The following is a 22,597-nucleotide window of genomic DNA, read 5'->3' on the forward strand; positions in this document are numbered from 1 at the left end:
ATGATAAAATCTTAATTTGTTTTATATGAAACACCTTGATACTACAGTTTTTACCTTCTCGTGAATTTTTAATGAATGTTTTTCGGAATTCAGAAGAACAGGAAATCATGCACTAATCCATCAATGCCAAGGGTAGTGCTCTTCTTCCAGTAAAGCTAAAGATAAAATTTTTTTGATCCATGGTGCTCCGATAAAAGTTCTGTAACCTTCTGAGACATAAAAATGATCTTGCTCAACTAGCTGAGCTGGTTGGAATAGTTAAGAAATTAATTGAGGTAACAAAGCTATGCATAAAAATACACTTTTCAGATCTTGCTCTTCAAAGTTACCCAGGCAACTTTAAAAATTGCGAGGGACTTCAGTTTTCATCATTGAATAATCTAGCCTCTATCTACAAAACAATGCTTCGTGACTCATTGAAATATTTTATTTTTTGTTTTCAACATCCAATCCAGATAATATAGAGCAAACAATACAGAAAAATATTCATCAAATCTTGAGTTATTTTCATTAAAAATGAATCGATTAGTTTATACAAAATATTAAATCAATGTTTAACTTTTCATCATCATGGAGATATTTGCTACATATCCTAAATTGATTTTTTTTAAAAATTGGAGCAGAGTAGGATTTTTTTTGAAAAGTTACACGCTTGGTTGAAATAAACATACAAGTTAAAATCATTAACAGTTTCAATTGTAGACTGAACTGAAACTTGAATAATCAAAAAATAAAGGTAACGGATTGAAGATGTTTTGATAGAGTTGTTCAAAATCTTTCCACGATATAAACAAATTAAATAAAATTTAAACGAAGCCATTCATGTTAGAGGGCACCAGCTTTCTCACTATTGAAAGAATTGTTTTGCAATAATTCTGCCAGGCGTCAAATCACTGCTTTGAAATTATCGAGAAATGCTTTATTGTTTTAACTATTGAAGACCATCTTGTGTCACTCCGAGTCATAGTTAAAGAAGGAATTTTTTGATGTGTGATGTTTATGTTGTCAAAAATAGCGTGTATTTTTAAGAAGTTTCTGTGAATGAATGCTATGCATTGAGTAGCTGGAATGTTTCTCTACTTGAAGAAAGCAATATACACTCAATAAATAAACATACACTTAAGATATGAGCGTAAAATCCATGTTATGTCCCAAGGAATTTTCTTTTGAAAATCATGCACACCACTTGCTTGCACGGCCTCTCATACTGTATCCACCATCGTTCCAGATCGAGGCCCGGATCTAGGTTCCCATAGATCCCGCAGTGGGGAGGGGATGAGGGCACATCCTTAAGGGGCCAAACGACCCAAGAAATTGAAAAAAAAAACCCACTAAGGTTTGAAATATACACTGCTAGCCATTGGGAAGAGACCCTACAGATTTTGTTGCAGGGGGTCCAAAATTTATAGATCCAGGTCTTATCGTTACACTGGGCACACACAATGAGGAATTAAGCCTTATATATAGGAAAATTGCTTCTTTAAAGCTCACAATGGTTCTACGTCATTTTTTTCTGTGCTGAAAAAGTCAGAAAGTGTTTAATGCATTCAACGGAGAACATTTGTTTGTGCCTGGTAATGTGTCGAGTTTCAAAAACTATTTACTCAGAATGAGAGCGATTTTTTTGATATGAAGAATGATTTGCGATTAACAAAAATTGAATTTACCCATTTTTTATCATTCTGCTCAAAAAAATTTGGGTGTGCGACCGCCCTATCTTGCTCCTCCTATTTGCCGCCCCTGGGCCAGACCCCTGTTTTTATTCAGCATATTTCTTTTTACGACATTTTATAGTATCAAGAAGCACCAGAGACTACCATTCTTGGTCAAGCCGGGGTCCCCTAAATTTCCTCTTGCTCGCTTTTTTACTCCTTTCATTGTATTGGGGGAAAAAGGTACAGGACATCTACAGGTCAAGGTCAAGAAGTCCTACCCTGCACACTGGTGTTCAAACGAATTACTAGAAACAGTATTGTTTCGATTTGGCGGGGGGAGGGGGGCAGGGAGGGAAGAGAAAAACTTTAAGATAAGCAAAAAAACCAGCCTGCAATTGGTTAAAAATAAAGACTCTTCCCCCACTAACTCTATGGCCTTTGTTGATTTTGAAAAAGAAATTGAGAACTTGCTCTTGTAAACTCTCCGGTCTTTTCTGTTGATGATATTGATGCTGACATTCCTGCCCCTGTAAAGAAGGAGGTTTGGCCTCAGTTTTCCCATTAAAATGTAAGCAAATTGTTTTATAATCCTTCTGTTTCATTGTTTTAAGAGAAAAATTCAACTATTAATTGTTATTGTATTAAGAGATTAAGAGGTTATTGTTCAACTTTTTTAAACTGTGGCCTGCCAGGTGATCAGTGACCGGAATTCTGGCCCATGAGTTCTTTGCAGTTAGACAGCCCTGTAATGAAATATTGATGTAAATTTTTTAGAAAAAATTAAAATGTATGTGCACATGAGAGAAATCGTATAGAAAATTTCTCTCAAAATGGATAAAATGGTTTAGAGACGCATACAGCAAAGCAGTGACGTTACTACAGGGGTGAGGTCGCTCTGGGTGTCACCTTTTAGAGTGTGAAATCTGAAGTGGAATTGCAAGTTTTTGAAAAATTAAATACTTCAATTCAGAAAATTCCCCCCCCCCATATTTATAATTATATTTACTTTAATAAACACAGTTGTATCACCATGGGGAGGGGGGGGGCTTTCACTGGGAGAATCTCTAGAAGGGGATTAATATCAAATCATTCAAAATATTCCTCAAAGGGGGGAAGGGTGACATTTGCGCTGGCTGACATCCTTCTCTGGGTTCACACCCAAAATGCATTTAACCCGTGTAGCATCAACTCATCGGCCGATTATCGGCCGTTCATCGAAATTCGATCAAACTTTGATCGGGCGATGATTGGCCGATGATCGGATTTCGATGAGTTTTCATCGGAAATTGCTCCAATATGTCTCATCGGCAACAGTAGAATCCGATCATCGGAATCCGATGAATTTTGCTCCCTATACCGATGAGATTTGGAGCAATATACTAGCAGTGCTGTTCCGAGGCGATGAATTTTGGATGAAAATACGATGAGATTTGGAGCAATATACGAGCAGTGCTGCTCCGAGGCGATGAATTTTAGATGAAAATACGATGAGATTTGGAGCAATAAACGAGCAGTGCTGTTTCGAAGTGATGAATTTAGGATGAAAATACGATGAGAAGTAGTAACAACTGCGATATAGGGACAAGCCGGAGGAAAAAAAATTAACAGTTTGAAGGGGGGTCCGCCAACTTGGATGATCACGTGACCCTTCCGTCATCTTGAAAAATTTCAGGTGGGGTATTTCCGGATGATGTCATTTGGGACATTTATTTAATATACTTTAATAACTAGTTAATTAATTTCTAATTTAACAGCTTTTGATGAACGTGATTCATGAGTTCAATCTAAGTCGCTTTAGCCAGGAATTGAACTCTAGACCTCTGGAATACGAGATTCATATGCTAACCACTAGACAAGTAATGCTCGTTCCAAGGAGGAAAATAATGTATTAAATAGAAAATTATTTGTGGCGCCATCTATCGGGTGGCAAGGTCATGACAGATTTCTGAACGGAAAGTGAGAATTTTATTCAGTGAATATACTTGTGGCGCCAGCTAGTGAAGAGTCGGAGTCGATCATTTTGCCCGCAAACCGAGTCGGAGTTGGTAATTTTGGGAGTCAAATTGAACGGAGTGGAATTGTTTTGGAGTTAGAGAGGAATCATTCAAGAGTCCGAGTCTCATTTTGTTCGCAATTCCAGTGAGGTAATCGGGGTTGGAATCGTGGAGTTAAAGTTGAATTGATTTTGCAGTAAATCGGAGTAAACCCTTCCAAAATCCAGGAGTCGGATTCGGAGTCAGTCTCAGTCATTTTTCCTCCGATTCTCAACCCTGAATGTTGATCCGTATAGCCTTACGTTTGATCAATAGTCGGATATTCGAATAATAAAACTTATCCTATTTAAACAGTTGGGAGATTTCCAAAAATTTTAGATTGGGAAAATTTTTATCGGAAAATTTGAACGACCTACTTTTTTTAAGATGAAATGTAACTCGGCAAATTTTCATTGGAAAATTTGATCGTTACGATCTCTTTTTCCGATGAAATGTAGCTCGGCAAACTTTCATCAGAAAATTAGATCGTTAAGATCTCTTTTTCCGATGAAATGTAGCTCAGCAAATTTTCATCGGAAAATTTGATCGTTTCGATTTCGTTTTTCGATGAAATTTCGCTTGGAAAATTTGATCGTTACGATCTCTTTTTCCGATGAAATGCAGCTCGGTCGGCAAATTTTCATCGGAAAATTTGATCGTAAGGATATAGTTTTCCAATAAAAAACAGCTCATCGAAAACCGTTCTCGGATTCTGATCGCAACGATATCAGCATGCATTGCGCGATGAGTTTAGGAGGAGTCGATGATCGGCCGAGTGAAATCCGATGAGTTGATGCTACCTGGGTAAGAGCTTCTGAAATTTGTTTCTTTTCATCTGTCTTTTCACTCCCTTCATCAAATCGAGAAAGTCTAGTTATCACTCGAGAGGGAGAGAGTTAGTTGTCTTTTATACATTGGCCAATGTAAAATTTCGTTATGAAGCAAATATACTTGTATCTGAAACTTTTAAGAGTTTCATGTTTACATAGAATAGTAAAACTTTTTTTTTTTTTTTGGCATTTGTAGGGTCACTTCAAATTTCCTCCCTGGGTGTCACCCATGCCATTTATGCCACTGCATGTTAATTGCAGGGGCGTCCCAAGGGGGGAGGGGCGAGCTGGGCAATCGCCCCGGACGCCATGAAATGAGGGGGCGCCGCAAGGCGCCTCTCGTTTATCATATAAAATGCTCTGATTGCATTAAGAGAATCATTGCAATGATTTTTTTTCCTAGGGCACAAAAATATTCCTCTCTCTAAGTCTCCAAAACATTAGTTTCCTTTATATCATTGAAGCAGATATAATTTCTGAGAATATAACTGTTTAGAATAAAAAAGAAGGCACTTCTCCTTTGTCTAGTTCTCACCAAATTTGCTGAAATTCTGCTCCAGCGTGCAGTGACGTACTCAGAAAAAAGTTTTAAGGAGGCACATTGAAAAAAAAATTTATTTTAAATATTTTGATCGGGTAGGGAAAAAAAGTAAAAAGGTGCCTGGTCAAAATTTTGAAACTTTTAGTTTTAAAAATGCAATTTTAACCTTAAAAACGGGATTATAGGCGATGTTTATTGACGTTAGGGTAAGGAAAAGGGTAGCTCAGAGACAGTTCCCGATCGATTACTTTTTTGAATAGTAGATTGAAATCATTTCCTTCTCCCCCTAAAAGTTTTCAAAATTGAAGTTTCAAAAATGCAACACTTTAGACAAACTTTGAAGATTTTATGAATAGGAGGATCTGTAACATTTCCCAGGAAAATTGTTCAAAATTATGGTTCAAAAAATGTAAGCAATGTTTTACAGTCAGGGGCTATTCAACTTAATTTTTTTTAATGTGTCAATAGAAATCCCATTGCTTGTGATATTAAAGAAAGGCGCCATGGAGACCCTTGCACGAATATTTTCCTAAACTCAAGTCTAAAAACGCAGTTTGTAAGACCCTGTTTTGTAATATTAGGTCCAGTGATTTTTCAAAGTTAGAGCTCCAAAAACGCAATTCTGAGTGATTTTCAATGTCGTTGAGTATTTGTGGGCTTCTCCCTAAAACTTACAAATATTTGATGCAAAAGAATAAATCTTTGTTTATATGAAAGCTGGTGTTAAGTTGGTACAAGTAAAACCAGAAAACTATTGAAAAGAATCATTGGATGAGTAAAGATCGAAATTTAATTTTGATATGATTTACTTTGATAAAAACATTTTTTATTTATAATCAGCAAATTATTCGTGTTCTTAGCTTGATCAATATGAGTAACCAATTCAGTTTTAATGGTTTGTTTTTATCTGGTGGGATAACATTTTACTTGATAAATATTTTAATTTTTAACATTTCCATTTTTCGAAAAGTTTGTGGTTCATTAATGTTTTAAATATTAGAAACAGATTCATTGCTTGTGATTTAATTTGCATTATGCATAGCCTTCTGATTGTTCTCTTCATTAATGTGTAAAAAAATCACTGATGTTATAACTAACTTGATTTTTCTGTGTGTATAGGGGGAGGACACCAGGAAACATTCGCCCCGGGCGCCGTCAGCTCATCGGATGGCCCTCTAATCAAATGCATTTTCTCTTCCAAGAATTTTTTTTTCCAACAAATACATTCTTGTGAAGATTAGAGAAATGGGTCGTATGCACAATTTATATGAAACTGTGCAGTAGTTCTTTATAAACTGCTACAACGTGAAAAAAATATGAATCTAATTTTCATTGAATAATCTCTAATTGTGTTAGTGTTATTTTAATTAATAAAAAGAATGTTGATTACAGTTCAGTTGTTTTTATCAATAAATTTTCAATGCAAAAGTAGATTCATTTCCTATTACTTTACGCTAAAATCAGAGATTTTGATTATGCTAACTACAGCTTCCTTAGTCCCTGAGCTGCATTAATACAGAATTTTAAAATTACCCTCTTTGATGTGATAGGTATTTGATTTTCGATTATGAATAATTTGTGAACTGACGAAAATGGAGTACAAATCAGTTCTTAAAGCAATGTGATTGCACAGATAAATGGTATGAAATTTTGTCGAAAATTCCATTCTTATTATATATCAGCACCAAATATACTAGAGCAAATTTGAGGATGAAAAAAGTCTATTGCATCAATTCTATTCTGTAATAGAAGCTCTATTAGTAAAAAATATGAGACTTATTTTTGATGCAAATGCAGCTGCCAAAAATTTTCCAGTGTTATGTTCTGAGGGAAAAAATCAATGGTCAATTTGCTTATGAGATGCAACGTATCTTTTACAAAAATTATTAATCTGCACACAAAAGGGAACAAGCTGACAGTATAAACACAAGAATCATTGAATTTAAAAAAAAAGAAAAAGAAACTGTTACTCGATAAATTCTCATCATTTACTGAGACATAAAAAGATTTTTTCTCTTTTTTGAATAAATTGATTCATTAGTTTGACATGGCGATACAATTATAAATTCAATAATCCTGAAATTCTAGACACACATTAGAGGCATTCATTAAGCACATTAATAAAGAAAATGAAAAAATGTAAACCAATTTCTAAAGTGATCTTTAACCAATTATCAAAATATTTCTTCCGCATCACTGCGAGCAACAGCATTCATACCGGCATCGTAGGCTTAATAAAGCTTCAACAGAAAATTACAATTTCAATACAGCACGTAAATCTCATGACTAGTTCATTTATTAAAAGAAATTGAAATCACTTACGATAGTCGTAATCGTCTTCACGATCTCGTTTACCTCCAGAAGACATATAGCTAGGTTTCAACATACTGGACGACTTGGAATTCATCACCCCAGTGTTTGGGCGTCCTAGAGGGGTTGTATTCGCTCCAGATGTTCTGCCAGAAGACATTTCATAACAAATCGAATTATAAAAGCGATTGAAAACTTCCTAAATTGTGAGAGTGGAATATTAGATATTTATTAGGTTGTTATTTGCTCTAAAATATCTAAGATTAATTCGCTTATCACAAAAAAATTACTTAAGTTTGATAATGACGCATGCGTAGCAAAACAAAATTCATTAAAGGAAACAAAAAATTGTTTCAGCGTTGCCATTTTCAGTTTGGAATGTGAGAATGCATTGTAATCGAGGCAGTTCTTAATTCAGAGTTCTAGAGCTTATACGTTGGGCAGACTTAGAGTCCCTGTATGGACTGGCCCATTCGCAACTCCAAGGGGGTGCTCCAGTCACTGTCTAATGGCGAATGAAATAGGTAAAACAAACAAATGTCGTAACTTATAACTTGCTTTGAAGCTTAATGAATGTCAGTAATTTTTCATCGTGTTTGTGGGAAACTTTCTTTTCTATTCCTCTGAAATTACACAAAACCATAAATTATTTGAAGCCTGTAATTTACCCCCAAAGAAAACACGTGAAACGGTATGTTTTACCTTTTCCCACAGTATTGTTAATCACTGCAAGGTAGCGTATTTGAGCTCTGGAATTGCTAATCGGCTCGCGGGCCGTTACGGCCTACCGCCTATGCGCCCTTCAAACCTGAACACACCTTTTTTTTATTATTTATTTCAATTTTTTTTTAATGTATTTCATTTTTTGGTGCAACTTCCTTAGTTATTATTATTATTATTATTATTATTATTATTATTGCGCTCATAAACCTGTGCGACTTTATTATTATTATTATTATTATTTTATTATTATTATTTTACGCCCTCAAACTTGTGCAGCTTTGGTTTTCTTTTCCTTTTTTTTTCCTATTTGCGACCTCAAACCCTCGTTTTTTATGCCCTCGAACCTGTGCGCTTTCTGTTTTCCTTTCCCTTTTGTTTTTTGCTCTCTCCCCTGTAGAACTTTTTCTTTTCATTTTATTTTATTTGCTCCCTCGAACGTGCGCGCTTTCGTTTATTATTTACTTATTTTTACGCATTCGAACCTGTGCATCGTTGCGGATTTTTTTTTTTTTTTTTTTTACTTTTTTTTTCGACCTAAACCTGTGCGCCTTGGTTTTCCTTGCTTCCCTTTATTTTTTTGCGCTCTCGACTCCGTGCGCTTTTGTTTGCTTTTATTATTTTTTTTATTTTACTGTATTTGCGCCGTTGAACGTTTTTCTTTTTTTCTAACCCTCAAACCTGTGCACCTTCCGTTTTTCTTTCTTTTCTCTTTTTTTTTTTTTTTTTCGCGCTTTTTGGGAGTCAAGGTTGATGCCCTCTCTTGGAGAACCCAATCCGCCCCTGCACATATCTCGATTCAAAATAATTGAGAAGTCAATAGCTCGAGATCTCAATTCGAAATATATCGATTGCAATCACTCATGTTTTGGATTCTGGATTACAAAAGATCTGCATTATCAATCACTCTAGTTCTCAGTTTCGAATCTAATGCCCATCACTAGTGGGAAGTTAAAGTTCATGTCAATATTTTTTAGATATCAGCATTTAAAAAATACTGAAACATTATATATAGGTTTCTCATCACGAAAGATTCAAATGTTTTCGATTTCTTTGGGGCCGAGGAGGAGGGGGAGGGGATTTTCCGAAAATGGACATTGTCGGTTAGCAGCCATATTTTTAGTTTTTCAAAATATTAGATAGCTTTTTTTTTCTTAATCCTAATTATACTGTTTACAAGAGAGTGAAAACACTCAACTTTATATATGAATTATCAAATTTGTCAATTTGCCTATTAAAACATTCAATTCATAATTTTTGATGCATAAATGTTCAATAAATTACATTTCAATAAACAACTAATGGTAAACAGGGATTGATGCATAAAAACAGCATACCACAATGACATATTGTTACAAATCCTGTAAAAAGTAATTATTGTAGTAACGTAACCTGTAAATAGTTTCCCGTAATGAATATACAACCCCTTTTCATTCCGCTAAAGTGTACGACCACCTATTTCCTTTTCTTTTCATTGATAAAATTTGATAACGGTTTACGCATTTCGGGAAGCAGAAAGAAGGTTGTGGAAAATTCTTCGATGTTTATAAAGGCGTCCTGCGTGATAAAAAGTTTTGAGTTTCGATTGAGATTTCGTACTGAGAGTGTGTATTAGCTATGTTTATAGCGAGGCATTTCGCTATGTTGTTTTCGTATTTGGAAGTAAATACGTGTGTAACCGTTAAGTTTACGGTGTTGAGTGATATTTGCTTAATTGCTGATGATTAATTTAGCAGTTGTTAACGATTTCTCCTGTACATAGTGTAAATAAAGCTCCTGTGTTTTTATCAAGAACTGTGTCTTCATTTCGAGAAAGTGGAAGTCGCACCGAATCCGTTACAATTTGGCGCCCAACGTGGGGCTACTTCAGAACTTTCTTGCAGTAAGTGTGACTTTGGACATTTTTTTCATAAAGACTTTTTAAATTTGGACTTTATTTTTATGGTGATTACTCGCGCAATGGATGAACAATTAAAACAACTTCTGGAAGCAATTAATGCTGTGAAAAGTGACTTGACCGAAAGTATGGCGACTAACCAAGAACAGTTAAATAGTGATTTAACTGCTAAAATTACTGCAAGTCAAGATGAAATAAAAAGTGACCTAACGTCGATGAAAACCATGATGGAGAATCAACTAACCGACATGGGAGATAAAGTTGATGCTCTGGAAGAAAAATTTGATACTGTGGAAGAGCGTATCGCCAATGTGGAAAATAAGTTGGAAGAAGAAGACAGGAAATTTACTTCATTTAAGGAAGAAATAATTAAAGACATGGAACGGAGATTGGCGACCGCGGAAAGCAGTTCTGTACAGTTTGGTGCTCCCACATCTGTTGCTCGACCGTCCATTAAACTGGCCACATTTGATGGGAAAAGTTCGTGGCAGGTGTACAAAACTCAATTCATGATAGTGGCGGAAGCGAACGGATGGGACTCTGTTACCAAGGCCTGTCATCTTGCAGCATCCCTGAGAGGTGACGCAGCGGACATTCTCCAGACCCTTCCGGACAGCCAGCGCCTGAATTTCGCCGCCCTCACATCTGCGTTGGAGCTTCGCTTCGGTGAGAAGTGCCAGAAAGATTTCAGCCGACTCCAGTTGAAGTCCCGTTTCCAGAAAACCGGGGAAACCCTGCAAGAGCTAGCGGCGGATATCGAGAGACTGTCGCATCTTGCTTTTTGCGACTGTCCTGCGAATGTTCGAGACAACCTGGCACTCAACTACTTCATCGACGGAGTTCGGAATCCTGGGATCCAGAAGGCCCTCCGGATGGCGAATGTAAACGACTTGAAATCCGCTTTGATATATGCGATGAGATACGAGGCCGCCCAAGAAGCAACCCGTGTGGATCGCAATCTAATCCGGACTCAGGAAACTGATGTCTGATTCCAGGTCGTCCCATCTCGCTGAACTTGAGAGACAACTCGGTGACTTGGCAAGACATCTGAACAGCATAACAGCCCAAAAGAAACAAGCGCAGAAGTGCTGGAAATGCGGTAGTGAAGGGCACCTGCGAAGGAGTTGTCCTGCTCGCCAAGCTACGCGAGGGAAAGAAAACACCTCCACCAGAGCTCTGCAGATTTCCTCTACTAGTAGTGGCAGTGATGGACTTTTCATTTACGCCCATGTAAATGGGAATCCTTGCAAACTGATTGTCGACACTGGAGCCAATGTGACAATCGTTCGGACAGATGTGGCTCGTGAATTTGGATTGAAACTGTTGTGGACATCGCCACGCGTAAGTCTCCAGACTGTGACAGGTGACAAAATTGAGATTGAGGGTAAAGTGGACTTGGAAATAGTGTTTGGGAATGCCACCTACCATCATACGGCATTCGTTGCGGATATCACGGACCCCTTCATTCTCGGATTGGACTTTTTAAAGAAATACGACTTCACCCTTGATTCAAGACTAATGAACTGCACTCGATGAGAGAAGACATAGCCATCTTCAACGTTGAAAATGATGTAAAATTCGCTCATCAAATAATAGCCCAAACAGATTTATCGATTCCCTCAAGGTCAGAATCATTAATACCTGGCTCCATTGAGGAAAGCAATAGTTTTCGATTTGGACTCATTGAATACCCTAACCTAAGCAATAGCCTAAAAGGAGTGCTGGTAGCATCTACGCTTGTGGACCTTTCTAAGGATGTAATTCATGTGAGAGTCGCCAACGTGAGTGAAAGGCCGAGGAATATCCGAAAAGGGGGAAGTGTTGGAAACTTGTACTCCAGTAAACTGCATCATTAGAAGAATCAATTCCCCCGAGACTGTGTCTTCCGAGTCCTTGACATCGAAGTTAATTGGGAGTGCGTCATTATCGAAAGATCAAAGAACTGCTGCGGAACAATTGGTGAACGACTTCAAGCATCTGTTTTCCTCTACATCAAAGGATGTTGGCCGTACGAATTTAACGCAGCATAGGATTTACACTGGAGAACACCCCCCTATTAAACAGCATCCAAGACGACTACCGTTCGCCAAGAAGGAAGAGGTTGAGACCCTCCTGAAAGAGATGAAGGAGAATGATGTAATCGAACCCTCATCCAGTCCTTGGGCCTCTCCCATCGTCTTGGTCCGAAAGAAAGATGGCTCCACCAGATTTTGTGTCGATTACCGACGACTGAATGAAATCACCAAGAAAGACAGTTACCCTCTTCCACGGATAGACGACACCTTGGACACTCTTTCCGGACACAAGTGGTTTTCGACCCTGGACTTGAAGAGCGGCTACTGGCAGGTTGAGATACACCCTGATGACCGAGAAAAGACAGCGTTTACAACTGGACAAGCCTTATGGCAGTTTAAAGTGATGCCCTTCGGCCTCTGCAATGCACCAGCTACGTTCGAGCGTCTTATGGAGACAGTGTTAAGAGGACTTTCCTACGAATCCTGTCTGGTCTATTTAGACGATATCATCATCGTGGGACGCAGTTTCGAAGAACATCTGGCTTAGGAAGGTGCTGCAGAGGCTTAAGGAAGCCAATCTGAAGTTAAGCCCGTCCAAATGTAATTTGTTCCGCCGGGAAGTGAACTACCTAGGTCACATCATCTCTTCTGAGGGTGTACAAATCGATCCAGAAAAGGTATCCGCGGTCAAGAGTTGGAGTCATCCCGAAAACATCCATCAGCTGCGAAGTTTCCTGGGGCTCTGCACGTACTACAGGAAGTTTGTGAAAGGTTTTTCCAACATTGCACGACCTTTGCATAAGCTGACGGAGAGCAAGCAAAAGTTTGAATGGTCCAAAGAATGCGAAGATGCATTTCTACGACTGAAGAAGACTTTAACATCAACGCCTATTCTCTCATATCCTTAGCCTGGAAAATCCTTCATCCTAGACACTGATGCGAGTCACGAGGGCATCGGAGCTGTTTTATCCCAAGAAATTGACGGAAATGAACGTGTCATCGCTTACTGGAGCAAATGCTTATCAAAGTCGGAGCGAAATTACTGCGTCACCAGAAAGGAGTTACTGGCCATAGTGAAAGCTGTAGAACACTTCCATCATTACCTCTGCGGCCGAAAATTTCTGCTTCGGACAGATCATGCCTCATTAACTTGGCTTTTGAACTTCAAAAATCCGGAAGGCCAGATAGCCAGATGGATACAGCGGCTCCAGGAATATGACATGGAGATCAAGCATCGAAAAGGGTTATCTCACGGTAATGCTGACGCTTTATCAAGGAGACCCTGTCCTGAGAACTGCCACTATTGTTCCCGAATCGAGAAACAGTATGCAACGACTAGCCCTACCGCCTATCAGGTGACAGCGACTCCAATATCATCAGAACCTGATCCATGGAGTGACGACCAAGTTCGAAAAGATCAACTTGAAGACCCCGACATAAAACCAATCTTGGAGTTCATGGAAAGTGACAGTCGGCAACCTAGCTGGCAGGACGTTTCCATCTTCAGTCCTGCAACAAAAAGACACTGGGCTTTATGGAACTCGCTCCATTTACGGAACGGCGTGCTACACCGAAAATGGGAATCTGATGACGGCAAAACATCTAGGTGGCAGTTACTACTTCCCCGATCAAGGATTTCAGATGTTCTGAAAGAAATACATAGTAGTGCGACTGGAGGACATTTTGGTGTCTTGAAAACCCTCAATAAAGTTCGGGAGCGCTTCTTCTGGGGCAAGGCGAAGGATGACGTGGAGAAGTGGTGCCATTCTTGTGACGCCTGTGCTGCTCGTAAAGGACCGAAGAAGAGAAGCAGAGGGAAGCTACATCTGTACAACGTTGGAGCTCCTTTCGAACGAATTGGGATCGACATCCTGGGTCCTCTACCAAGAACTGCTGATGGGAACAAATACATTCTTGTTTCCATCGACTACTTCACCAAATGGCCGGAAGCATATCCCATTCCAGATCAAGAAGCTACCACCGTAGCAGAGACTCTAGTCCAACATTGGATTTCGAGATACGGAACACCTTTGCAGATTCATTCCGATCAAGGGAGGAATTTCATCTCTGCTGTGTTTAAGGGCCTATGTCAAATTTTCGGAATTGAGAAAACTAGGACAACACCACTACACCCACAATCGGACGGCATGGTGGAGAGATTTAACCGCACAATCCTGAATAATCTCTCACTTATGGTTTCCAGAAATCAACAGGATTGGGACAAGAAGCTACCTTTGTTCCTGCTGGCCTATCGCAGTGCTGTCCACGAGACTACCGGATATGCCCCATCTCAGATGCTCTTCGGACGAGAGCTTCGGCTACCTTGTGATCTCGTCTTTGGTCATCCTCCGGATGCGCCTGCATCGCCTGAGGAGTTCATCCAGGATCTCCAGGCCCGGTTGGAAGACGTTCATAACTTCGCACGAGAGCGAATCAACATCGCGGCGGAGAAGATGAAGACCCGATACGACACAAGGTCTACTGGACATGAATTCAACGAAGGCGACAAGGTTTGGTTATGGAATCCCATCCGACGGAAAGGTCTTTCACCCAAATTGCAGTCGCATTGGGATGGACCCTACAAAGTCCTTAACCGACTGAATGACGTCGTAGTGAGGATCCAAAAATCACCTAATGCAAAACCTAGGGTTGTACATTATGATCGGTTAGCCCCATACTATGGCCATAGTTCATGAGTATTACGTAAACAACCATGGTTGATAACATAAAAGTTGTAGATAATTTTTTTGCTTTTAATGTTTAGTAATATTTCTTGTTATTATTGTGTTTCCTATGCATTATTGGTTATTATTTAATGTGTGTATTTGTGAACATGTGATAGAAGTTTGGCACCCTTTCTGGGGATTGTACTGCCCGGGACGTGCAGTCCTTAGGAAGGGGGCAATGTTACAAATCCTGTAAAAAGTAATTATTGTAGTAACGTAACCTGTAAATAGTTTCCCGTAATGAATATACAACCCCTTTTCATTCCGCTAAAGTATACGACCCCCTATTTCCTTTTCTTTTCATTGATAAAATTTGATAACGGTTTACGCATTTCGGGAAGCAGAAAGAAGGTTGTGGAAAATTCTTCGATGTTTATAAAGGCGTCCTGCGTGATAAAAAGTTTTGAGTTTCGATTGAGATTTCGTACTGAGAGTGTGTATTAGCTCTGTTTATAGCGAGGCTTTTCGCTGAGTTGTTTTCGTATTTGGAAGTAAATACGTGTGTAACCGTTAAGTTTACGGTGTTGAGTGATATTTGCTTAATTGCTGATGATTAATTTAGCAGTTGTTAACGATTTCTCCTGTACATAGTGTAAATAAAGCTCCTGTGTTTTTATCAAGAACTGTGTCTTCATTTCGAGAAAGTGGAAGTCGCACCGAATCCGTTACAATATGTTTCGGGTTTCGACGTTCTTCAACGCAGAAACTTAAGAAAGAAACCAGACACACTAAAATCTTCAGTTGAAACAAAAAATGTACGGATGGAAAATTTGCAAAGGGGCAAGCCATTTTGCGTGTGTGCCTGTGTTATCTGATTCTGTGTAAACCTTTCGTTGATGTTTAATACCAAAAGAATCATCCTTATGGCAAAATCAAATCCTGTCAATAAAAAAGTCAATCTGCAAATAGTGAGTTACACAAGTTATACGATTCTTGGGAGCGGCTTCTGTTCTGCTTTGTTATTTGGTTGAAGAAGTAAGTTCTAGCTTGAATTTGAATTTCCTCCGTCATGAAGTTTACACGGATCAAGAAGTTACACTTGGCTTCTTTCATCGCACTGCTCACGAATTCGCAACTTATCAAATCCGATTTTAGTTTAAACAAAATAAACTAAAGATTACACATACTCAAATACATACTGGAAAGCGTTTGCGTTTAATATGGCGTCGCTTCCTACTGGAATCTATACGCTCTTTCGCCCTTTGTCACCTTTTTTTTTTTTTTTTTTGCAAAACAACCACGCAAAAATTCCGCTGCATTGAGTTTTAGTCTATTTCAGTTTCTTTTCCGAATAGAATAGAAAGGGGTTTTCGTACGTCGTTTTGTGGTATTTAGGGAAAGGTTACTCTAAATTCAGAGCAACGTTTCTGAAATTTTTTACAGTGAGCGGTAAATGTTATTCTCCCTTAGTGAGCAATACCAGGGCCTGATTAGTGAAAAGGCCTTGGCCTAGGGCCCCGCTTCTTAGGGGTCCCCAAGTGACTAAAATAATTTTAGCCAGAGGTAACACTTTCAGTCAACTGCAAGGTTTGACTTCATGGTGCCCCCGATTCTTGGCCTAGGTCACCCCTCCCCCCCCCCATTTTAATCGGGCCCTGAGCAATACATTTATTTTGCAGCAAAAGTGAATACCGTCCCTCCACTCTCTCTAATCTTATTACTTATATCTTTATACTTTGCCACTAAAATTTAAATTAAAAATTTGAGAGAAAAATAGGCGATATACACCTTCGAGGTGATTGCTTTTTCTTCTTTCAATTTTTTCTAGGCAATAATTTTACTGGTTACCTTAACTTCTTAGCCTAAACATAAGGATATTAAGATTAGTTTTTGGGTGTTGTAATCAAGAAATCATATACTCATTTAATTTCATACTTTCTCTTTTTAGTGCGAAACAGATTTATAGAAAGTCCTTATACATGAAAAAAAAAACATTGTTTTTAATTTATTGCAACGATTTAAACACACAAAAAAGCACGGTATATTACTCGTGATTAGTTGACAAATTTCTTGCATCCTGTTCGAATGGCTTTCATACAGAATGTAATGATTTACATTTCCTTTTTGCCTTTTAGTCCTGTAGGAGTAAGCACAAGTAGTTGCTTAATGTCTTTGGATTAAACTATAAAAATATCTGTGGTATTGTAGTGGTTTCTACATGCTTAATTCATATTTAATTATGATTGATGAAACAGGATAGATTAAAGTTTCCCAAACTCTGGTCCGCGGACCCCCGGGGGTCCGCGAGTCCACGCTAGGGAGTCAGCGGTGCTATCAAAGCTAAAACATTAAATATAATTGAGATTCAAGGACGAGTAACGATATTTTAATTCAAAAAGAAAACACATTTATGGGGAATAAAAAAGTTCTTGCTTAAGCACATGCAGGGCACAGCAGTCCTCCCCCCCCCCCTCCGCGGAACTCTCGGAATTGAACACACTACACATTAATTACTTTTATGCACATGTTGAAGTTCATATTGTTACAAAACTATATTGAGCAAAATGCAAACATTCAGGCATATTTTTACAGCTGGGATATTGTGAATCAAATAAAACTTTTGCTCCAACATTTTCAACTCATTCATTAAAAATGCATTGATTGCAATGAATGAAACTGCTTGCAGTTTCCGGGGACTGGTGACCTATAGCGAGCAGAGGGCTTTGGCTCCCTATAATAGAGGCAAACTTATAGGCATAGGCAGCATTGTGAAAACTACGCAGATCCTAATCACAGCATTACGACTCTGCCAGGATAGGTTTGCCCAAACCATAGTTAACAATTAAAATTCTAATACGCCATAAAAATACAACTCATATGAAAAATTAACTCACTTAAACTAGGTCAACAGTGTTTTGTTCACTAACTTCAGAATTTCATTTTTATTAGTAAACTTTTGGAAATTTGGTGACAACATTTTTTACTCCTAATTGAATTTCAAATATAATTTTACTTCTGTAAGTCAAAATAATAATGTAAGAATTCAAAACCAGACAAGAGCTCTAAAAAATATACAGAACAATGAATAAATAAATTCGAAGGGAAAAAAGCGTAAAAATATAATAGAAAAAAAATAGTTTTCACTGTGTCACTTTTTTTTTTGTTTTGTTTTTGTTTTGCGCGTGCACCGGAAAAAAAAGGGGGGGGGGATCCGCGAAGTTCGCAATTTTTCCGGAGGGAGTCCGCGGAGGTCTGAAGTTTGGGAACCTCTGGGATAGATTATTCTTGAGATAAAGTGTATAATCATTATTTGTTCTTTTTTAGAGACTGAAAACTCACGTATTTTTTCCTACACGAATTTTACGATAAATTAACTTGATCAATCTCAATTTATTCACGCTTGAAATTCAATTCGAAAAATAATTTAGCTGATTCGGGAAAACTATTCATTCAAAAAGCTGTTATATATTTCGCCAGAAAAATGTTAGGTGGATAAAACCGCTTTTGTGATGGACAATAAATAGTTTCGCGTACCTTTTCACGCCTCCCCCTCCCTTTCTTACTCTTACCATTTTCCTGAAGTTAAAAAAAGGAAGTTTTTGTTTCATGAGCAGGTTTTCAAATTCTTAAAATCAAGTGTTAACTTTTTGTACAACTATAACCTAACAACATAACGATAATTGGAAACACTGCCTTTTCTTCCATTTGAAGTTAACCTCTACAGTATGAAAAAAACATTGGTCCCATGACTTTCCACGCCCCCCCCCCCCCCGGAGAAAAACTTAGAATTGTACTGATATGCTACCGAGAAAAACTCTTGTTTTGTATCAGGTAGTAATTTTCTGGTTGTAATTTTATTCTGGTAGTAATACGAAAGTCTTACATTTCGAAGATATTTTCTCCTGCAGTAATAGATTAAACTCATGATTTACTTTTTGAGAAAATACGTTTATTTTTTCCAAACCAAAAGGGTCACTTTGCCGTCCCTACTAAAGTGCCGTCCTGGGCGGACCGCCCCACTCTAGCAACGCCACTGCAGGCAATACATGTTAGTGGAAGTGTTTGAAAGAGAAATTTTTCTGTCAGCAATAATATGTGACTTTGAATTGCAATAGGCATTACTTTTGAGTAGTTATTTGTTCCCTTACGAGAAAATATTATTGTACTACTTGAAGCATTGCAAAAGAGATCCAATAATAGACAAAACGGTTCGTGTGTAGGAGCGATTTTTTTTTTTTTAATTCAAAACATTTGTTCTCGATTCATCATTGGTCAGTTCTCTGAATGTTTTTTATTGCATTGTTCAGTGAAAATTGTTTGTCAGCGAAATTTTGCCTTCTCTTTCATGATCCTATCTTTTTCATCTATTATGAGACAATTTATTGAGTTATCGGAAAAGCGATTTTCAAGTGAATTGGCGACCGACTTTCTACTTTACTTTTTGACGGAAGATGACACGAATATAAAACAAATATCTGTTGCAAGAACATCATTTGCAGTTTTACTTTCGCCGATGCCCTTGTTTACTGGATGAGACATAAATTTCCAATTCCCGAACTTATCTTGGTAAAATATTTACTCTTCTGAGGACAAATCCTACATTGAAGGATATCTTGAAGTAAAATGGAGTTGCCTTGTCAATGCGTTTATTTTTTCAAACAAATCGTAAGTTGAAAGCTAACGTGGAACTGAAGTCAACTTGGTAAGATATTTGCTTTTTAAATAACAAAGTGTAAACTATAAACAAATCCCAAATTGAAAGTCTCCAAAAATAAACTTGGGAAATTACTTTACTGCATAAATAATAAAAGATGAAGAAACAATTCAAAGAAGTACTAACGGTCAAGCAAAAGTGTAGAAGAACATATCGAACTCATGGAATATTCAGTAATGTTTGGTTTTTTAAGATGCTTCTTACTGGGTTAAAGTTTTTTGGAATTTATCACAACAAGAAAGAACCCAAAGTCATTTTAAGAATTTTGAAAGTGTTTTGGGACATTATATCTTTCAACTTTCTTGCAGTCTCGATATTTATTTTCCACAGAGGCGGCAAATGGAAAAGGAATGTCATGCAGACTATTGATCTTGTTCTTTTAATATTGCTGAGATACAAGGCTTCCTTGAAAATGATAACGGTAGTGGCTCACCTGCAAAACTTTGACGAAGTGTTGAAAGAAAAACAAAGACTTAAAATATTGAAAATATCATTGTATCTGAGTGGTGTTTTTTCGCTAGTTTATAGCTGTCTAATAATGAGAGACATATATGCTGAACCAGAAATAAGGGCTCGTTTGGAATATTTCTATTCCTTCGGATTAATTTCAAATGATAAAAGTACAAGTATCTCAAAAACAATTGCGTACTTGGTATTAGGCTGTACTTTCATATGCAGGGTGCTGTCCTTCTACTGCTTTCCAGTTCTGGTGGTATCATTCTGTTCTTTGGTGTATGCGTCGGCTGAAAATATAATGACAATTTACCACCGCCAACTCCTCAATATCCTTGAACAAGAACAACAAATTTACAAGTACTCGAACTGCTTGACTATTCTATCCAAAATGGCTGCTATATTGGATGCAGTGGAAGATGCACTATCTTCAATCATATTTACCCTGATTGGTTTTTGGGTTTGCAATATTTTCTACTACGTCGGTGAACTGGTGCTACATGATGCTGAGAATGAGCTGTCAGCCACAATTTTTACCATCAGCAACATATTACTTTTCGTTTGTGTATTTATCTGTTTAGTGTTATCGGCCTCCTACGCAGAAGATGAATTTATTGAAATGAAAAGGTGCGTTTTGGACGCTATTTTCAAAGATAATGAACTGCTCTATTGCTATTCGAGCGCAATGTATGTAAAGATTTTATTGGACGAATTGAAAATTTTAAAACTTCGGGTTGGTTTTACTGCTTTAGGATTGTTTTATCTTCGTAAAGACCTTATACTAGCAACTCTTGGTAGTACTCTCACATATGGGGTGCTTATAATGCAAATTTTTCAATCCTGAATGTATTACTTTATTCCTCTTACGATCAGAAAGTATTTGGACATTTATGCTGAAAATTCGGATTTTGAAAAAAATAATAAAAAAGGGAGAGAGAAAGAAAGGAAAAAGACCGTGTAATTTCTCACAAATGTTCCAAAAGCAACCACAAGCATTCTTTCTTTTCTCGTAGCAAGTTTACATCTTTGTGCTCTTTATAAAATTTTGAAATGATTTTTCTTGTTTCGAATGAAATAACCCTGAAGCATTTATCACACAAAAACAACACTATGCTACAAAACAATTTTTAAAAAATTAAAAAACTTCAAAATACTTCTGACACCATTCTTGCCGATTCTTATATGGAATTTCCCTTTGAATCTACATATGATCACCGATTACTCCTGTCATCAGGGGCGGCTCGTCATTATGGGCAGGGTGGGCCCGGCCCACCCAAAAAAATTGTAATTAATAAAATACATTATTAACAAAAATATGGTTTTGTGTTCCAGTTTAAAAAAGCAAAAAGTATGGCGAACAAGAGATTTCCAACATCTAGCCCCCCCCCCCTCCCCGAATATCTATAAACATAACCAGAAAGTTTTTAAATCCCATTAATTTTAGCGCTGTGCACAGCTTTGAGAACTATGGGCTCGCTCGAAGCTGCCCCCGAAACTAAGAACCACGCCTCTGCCCTTAGCCAATCGCAAGGACTGAATCAGAAAGCGAAAAACGGCGGGTGACAACACCCGAAGGAATTCATTGCAACTCAAGGGTGGGCAAAATTCGCCGAGCCCGAACGAAATCGTAGTTGTCTATAGCGGTTTGGAGGGAAGAGTAGAGGTCAGCGAGGAAGAGTAGCAACTTCGCTCAATAGAGTAACATGTAAAAGGGCAGAGAATCAGCTGCCCCCTGCCCATGTTTCAGGGAAAACCTTTTATCATACCGTTCCGCTTCTGTTTTTTTTTTTTTAGTCTTAATTTTTTTCCTCTTCAACAGCTATTACTATATATAGCATGGAAATTGCCGGTTTCACGAGATTCAGTGCATTTGTGTTACAACGCATACATAACTATTTGTTTGTTTTTGGGGTTGGAGATGCTTATTCTCAATTTCTGTGTAAGGACTTTCGAATAGTAGAGCAGTCCGGTAGTCTGACCGCACCGGCCCAAAAAAAAAAAAAAAAATGACTGGTCCTCAGATTTTTTGGTGGTCGCCCACGCAAAAAAAAAAAAAAAAAAAAGAAAACTTTATAATACCTAATGATAATATTATCGAACACTAAATCTTTTACGTCAGTTTTGAGATTAATTTTCATAATTTTCTATGATTTCTCAGCAACTTTTTTTTACTTATGTCCATTTTTTTTTACCATAGTTACTTCTTGTCGTAACATTTAAATATTTGTGTAACAGTTATTTAATAGAGTTTTATTTCTGTATTTACTTATTCATTTATTATTATTATTACTTTTTAAAAAGGAGGGGGGGGGGACTTCAGCCGTTCGTAAATTTTTTTACTAGTTTTTAACGGTTCGCGAACATTTTTTTTTTTTACAAGTTTAAAAAAAAAACAGCACAGGTCCGCGTGAATTTTTTTTCTTTTTTTAAAGCTTTTGCAGGTCCGAATGTCCAAAAAAAAAAAAAAAAAAAAATCGAGAGACGCTGTAGAAATAATATTGCTGTTTTTCAGCTGATCGCAGTTCTATTGGTACGTGTACCTTAACTTTTTTTCTATCATATAGGTATAATTTTGCCATTAGTTAAAATATTTAAGATCCTTTCAAGTTATTGTGTCCATAACTAGTCGATTAAATATTTTGTTAAGGGTACATGTGTGACCGTAATTAATTTTTCAGCCACTCTTACTCAAAATTATTTAATGATGATGATAAAACAAAAGTTAAATTTGAAAGTTGATAAGTAAAAAATGCAGCAATAGAA

General features: G+C 37.5%; 1 protein-coding gene across 2 annotated transcripts in view; it reads right to left on the reverse strand.

The window, feature by feature from the left end:
- Positions 1-7,701, reverse strand: part of LOC129221386 (splicing factor 1-like) — a 62,130-nt gene extending 54,429 nt beyond the window's left edge. Inside the window, exons 1-2 of one of the 2 annotated variants that reach the window (XM_054855856.1) lie at positions 7,660-7,679; positions 7,382-7,568 (exon numbers count right to left, since the gene is read on the reverse strand). In XM_054855856.1, the coding sequence (XP_054711831.1) occupies positions 7,382-7,529 (148 nt within the window). In that variant the 5' untranslated portion in view covers positions 7,530-7,568; positions 7,660-7,679. Of the gene's footprint in view, positions 1-7,381 lie in introns of both variants that reach the window. The other variant, XM_054855855.1, reaches the window with a different exon arrangement.
- Positions 7,702-22,597: the final 14,896 nt, after the last annotated feature.

Source organism: Uloborus diversus, chromosome 4 (genome assembly GCF_026930045.1).
Source record: "Uloborus diversus isolate 005 chromosome 4, Udiv.v.3.1, whole genome shotgun sequence".
NCBI lineage: Eukaryota > Metazoa > Arthropoda > Arachnida > Araneae > Uloboridae > Uloborus > Uloborus diversus.